Raw genomic sequence first — 5102 nt, forward strand, 5'->3', positions numbered from 1 at the left:
ACTTTTGTTTTCTTTTTCTACTATTACTGACTGCTTTTACTTTGGAATAAACTCATTTTGCCTGATAAGAAGTTTAAATGGCTATACAGTTCCATCCATATTCTTAATGAATAGAATTCGTTGTATGGTTTAAAGTAATAATCGTAACAGTAAAGTTTTGTATAAGCTATACAGCTAAAAGAAGCCAGGCATTTTTTCTATACAACTTGTATTTCTTTAATATTAGTGTCTGGAGAACCATAGAAGACTCCAGTAGTAGCAACTGATGACTCCAGTAGTAGCAGCTGATGGGAAATAATCCTTGCCAATAGGCTAAACTGCTGGGCAGGATGAGGCTTACTCCCATGAAAAGGTAACAGAGAGTTCTAAAGAGGGTTTGAAGGATTATGAAACCAGCAGAAGAAATTGGTTGATCTGGGCAGGCTGCAACAGTGGATTTCTGAGTTGCAGATAAGGATGAACAAAGGCAAGAGCATTTACTTTGGACACAGCTTAGCAAAAAAAAAAAAAAGCTTTCTAACACCCTGAAATTGTACCATTCAACCACTTGGGGCAATTTAAATCTGATTATTTAGTCATGATTAAGTTGTGTTCTTAAAGAATTGCATTTAAGGGAAACTGATCTGTATCCATACACTTTCTACACACCATATGTTCAAATCAAATTGTGAACTTGCTAAAACACTTTTGACAAGAACAAATGTTTAATTTCCTTTTGTTTCTTCTTACTTTAAAGATATGCTGTACAAAAAAGCATCTGGAAATGGCTAGATAACCTGCACTGAAAACAAGTTAAGATGCTCTCACTGGAGTCAATAAGGAAAACTCCCGTTCATCCAAATAGGGCTTGATTATATCCAATAGGTTCTTTCTTAACCACTGCAGGCAAGGCATCTGTGTGCAGAGCAATTCCCATAAGAGCTCTGAGACTATCTGCCTTGACAAAACAGGAAGAGCAGGCTGAGTAAGGGATATGTGATGAGGTGTACACAGAACTCTCATTCCCTCTAACATCCTGGCACAACGTATGCATGTGTCATGGTGGGGAAGGGAAAGAATAAAGGAACAGTGCTGTGATGACCCCTGGGGATGCTTCCTCATGCCAGTGCTGAGCCTGCAGTGGCTTGATTTAGCTTTTTAAAAAATGTAACTTGAACAATCCATTAGTGTCTATGGCTCCTGCATTGCAAAAACATTTAGTTTAAGTAGCACTCTAGTATAAAAACAGCTAAGTCCATTTTAGTCAATATAATTCCTTATTTATTTTAGAATATATTCTACATTTGAATTTAATTTTTTTAAATAGTCTTCAATGCATGTACAACAATTGGACCTTTTATCTTTCCACTGAAATAAGGATGCACACTAGTAGTGAACTGGTTCTATCCTCTGCAACAGAATATAAATAGTGGCTTATTTGCAGTTTCATATTAACCAGCTCATACATGATATGGAAAGGTAGGTGTTTTTATAACTGTTTACCCTGGCTGTAAAACAAACAAACCAAAGATAGTATTGGTGAATGTACATCTTTGTGCGTTAAGTGAAAAAAACCCAGCAGTTCTAACAGCATGCAAAGAGGATAATTCTTGGACTGTACATATATATATTAATGTTACAAAAATAGTGCAAAAACAGAAGATAAGTTATGCAATTGCCACTGGCACTGCCATCACACACAGAGAGAGAGTCTTCCAGTGACTACAAAATACTCCATTCTGTCACTGGCCTGGCCACTGTACATCATTCTGACTCCCCAGAATCTAGAAACTTTATACTTGGCTGCCTTGCTGTGCCTTACAGAGATACATCACCCAGCCTCTTTGAAAGTCTGCTGCTTCCAATAGCAAACTCCTGCTAGGCTATTCATTGTGTGAAAGTCACTCTTTCCCACCTTTTAAATCTTTACATTCATCTTTCATTCTGTTTTCACATTCATTCCTGTGTTCACCAGTGATCCCTGAAACCTTCTTTGCTCAAGTTATCTTAACAATACCACATAGTAACACTTTTTCTGGCTCTTAATGGCAGGGGCCTGGGCCACCCCCACCTCTCTCTCTCTCTTACTCACACACACACACACACAATTTCATTCTTGCGGGTACTCTTTGCTAGCCCTTTCCAAACCTATTCTCTCTTCTGGGACTCTCACACTCAGGCAGGCAAAGCAGGCATGCCGCATATTCCTCCTCCTCCTCCCTGGATCAGTGCCCCCAGTTGTTGGCTCCGATCTCCTGCTTGTATCTGTTAGTGAGCACGTTGGCCTTGCGGGTCAGTTTGGAGAGCACCGTGTGCAGTCCGCTTAAGTGATAATGAAACTGCTTCTGCAGATCCTCCTCCATCTCCCCGTCCTCCGCGATCCCCCGGCTAATGTCCACAGAGCCGGGGCCAGCGTTTAACTTGTCCTTCTTCCTGGCTGTCGCCTCCTCGGCCGCCTGCTGCAGCACTCCCCACTCGATGTCGTTACGAATGGACTTGAGCAGCACGTAGTGGCTGTACATGTCTCTACGGGAGTAATAGGTCCCACCGTTGGGGGTGAGCTGGGCCTCCCTTTCCGAGCAGCCACCCCCAGAGTCCAGCTCCTCCAGCAAGAGAGGCACATCCCGAAGCAGGCTGGGCACCATCACCGTTTGGTCCATGTTGTTGACTGCCCCGATGAAGCGGTTCATGGCATTAAAAAGGGAATGTTTTTGGCTGTAGGAGTCGCAGATCTGCATCATGCTGGCCGCTGGGCGGGGTGCAACGAAAGCGAGGCGGACTGGCGGCTGTGGCAAGAAGAGGGTGGGTGTGCCGCCCAAATCCAGGAAGCACCGGCGGCCCAGATAGAATCAATGCGCCCGGGGAAACCAAGCGCCAAGCCCAGGAGCTGTTTTCGGGCGTGTGTTTTTTCTCCTCCTCGGAACAAAAAAACCGCTCTGACTTTTCCTCCGCAACAAATCTTTTCCCAACAGTTAAACAGTATGCTCCACAGTTCTCCCCCTCCACCTCCTTGTGGCAGAGTCGGAGCCAGAAAGTGTCTGTTGCAATGAGTGGCTGTGAAAGAGAACAAAAGATGGCGATTAACCTCAGCTTGTCCAAACCCTCGCGCCTTCAGCTCCCATCTCCGCCCAGCTTTCCTTTCCGCTTTTTCCATTCAGCTCCTTCGAACCGCAAACTTTATTTCCTCATTTAATTAACCTCAATTCCTATTCCACCAATAAGATTAAGCAAGCAGCGAATATTACAGTTTTTGCCCTTCCAGATTCTGACGCTGCACTCGCGGATGTCAAGAAGCTAGGATTCAGCGCGAATACAAATGATGCAACAGAACATGATCCTGAGCTTAAGCAGAGAGCCTCACGTCCCGCCCACCCCGTTCTTATACCTTTGGGAGTTCTGAAGGCGGTCCCCCACCCGCCTGAGACGTCGCCCGCTTATACTTCACCCCACCCGTCTGCCTTGGCCTTTTCGCTCCAGCCCTCCCTGCCGGTCTTCGCAGTTGCTTACATGCCTGGTACCAGTTTCTGAGGGTTTATTTCCAGGTCAGAGAAAATAGATCTGCAGAGGACTCGGGAGGTCCCTTGCCTCCGAAGACAACTTCCTGCAGGCGTACAGATGCTCCGGGCTGGGGGAATGGAGCTCGTGCGCCCTGAGGCAACACCCCACCCCACCTATCGCTTTTAGACGGCAAGCAAGTCCCCGGGACCGTCTGACTCCCCGAACGCCTGACTGTTGGCCCTCAGACTAGCAAAAGCGAGAAAGCCCAACCGATCCAACAGGCAGCAGTGGGCCGGGCAGTCCGCCGAGCCCCTCGGCCAGCAACTCACCGTGAGCTTCAAATGCCGGCTTGCCTGACTGCCACCAGCCAACTCTGCCTGTGTCCCTGAGTCCTGCTGCTCCTGGTCGCTTGCTCTCGCAGTAGGAGCAGTATTTATAGCGTTGTGTGTTAAGACAAGGTGTTTCCAAGGGCCACCCCCTTGCAGCGAAGCAAGGCGGTGGGGGGAGGGGAGAAAGGCGGCTCTCCGAGTGACCACAAGTAGGACCGATTTCTGAGGGGGGATGGCGGCTCCGCCTCTCTGCTGATCCCCAGCGAGGGAGGGCTCGGCGCGCGCGCCTCCGGTACCCAAATCAGCGGGGGGAGGGGAAGCAGTCAAACCCGGCCACACTCCGGGTGGAGAGCATCCCCGGCTGTTGCTTCGTCTCCCATTGCAACGCGGGAGCCGAGGCGGCAAACGTCAGGTTGGAACTGAAGGGGAACTGGGGCGCAAATCAAACACGCCGCCGACCCTGGCCTTGACAAAAGCCGGTTGAGAGAAGAGCCCGGCGGAAGCCGGCAACTGGGAAGCCGGCGTTATGCAGGCTCCACACTTTCCCGAGCAGCATCGGCGGTTGCCTCGGAGAGAAATCGATGAACCCGCTCACTGCAACCAGCCTTCGCCATTCTGCAGACTCCTGCCAAAGGCCACACGAGCCAGGCATTGCTGGCATCTGTCAGGGGGCCGGTTACCTGAAATACGCCAGCAAGCTGAGCAGCTGGCGAGTCTGGCTGAAAGTGAAGGAGGGGCTTTTCCCCTCTCCGCTTCTCGGAAGTCCGGATTGCATTTTGTTTTCTCGCCGTGTACCGCACTTTTCTCTGACTAAACTCCCCTGAATAGACCCGAGTAGGGTCCTGAATGAACTTGTTGAGGTTGCTCAAGAAAGAAGGGTGAGTGGGAAACGCTTTGCAGCAGCACCTGACCAGAACTTAGCCCAAAAGCCAATATCAGTGTCAGCCGTGGGATATGGAAGGCAACAGAAGCGAGTGCCTCTGTGCCGGGGCAGAGTGATGAACTGAACACCACCAGCTCGCTCCTACAACCTCGAAGTAGTCAAACCGCGCATCTCGTTTTAGAAACCAAACAATGTTTCCGACTCCAAGGAAAGAGACCAGATTTCTCTTCCCCTTGAGGCCAAAGTAGACATCGGAGGTGGAAATCCTGAGCAGTCTCCAGACTAAAAAAAAGAAAAGTGACATTAAATCATGCGGGACTGAGATTTTTTTTGGAGGGAGTGGGTGTCCCCTTTCTCCGCATGCCGCTTTTACCATTGAAACCCCTCCCCACGTAGATGGGGGGGGAGAGAAA

At 48.7% G+C, this 5102-nt stretch overlaps 1 protein-coding gene across 1 annotated transcript; it reads right to left on the reverse strand.

The window, feature by feature from the left end:
• Positions 1–1237: 1237 nt before the first annotated feature.
• On the reverse strand, positions 1238–4031 carry MID1IP1 (MID1 interacting protein 1). Its single transcript, XM_048494660.1, has 2 exons — positions 3807–4031; positions 1238–3033 (listed from the first exon to the last, which is right to left on the reverse strand). Exon 2 carries the CDS (start codon positions 2718–2720, stop codon positions 2205–2207), a length of 516 nt encoding a protein of 171 aa, XP_048350617.1. The 5' UTR covers positions 2721–3033; positions 3807–4031; the 3' UTR covers positions 1238–2204.
• Positions 4032–5102: the final 1071 nt, after the last annotated feature.

The sequence above is a fragment of the Sphaerodactylus townsendi genome, linkage group LG04, assembly GCF_021028975.2.
Source record: "Sphaerodactylus townsendi isolate TG3544 linkage group LG04, MPM_Stown_v2.3, whole genome shotgun sequence".
In the NCBI taxonomy this organism is placed as follows: domain Eukaryota; kingdom Metazoa; phylum Chordata; class Lepidosauria; order Squamata; family Sphaerodactylidae; genus Sphaerodactylus; species Sphaerodactylus townsendi.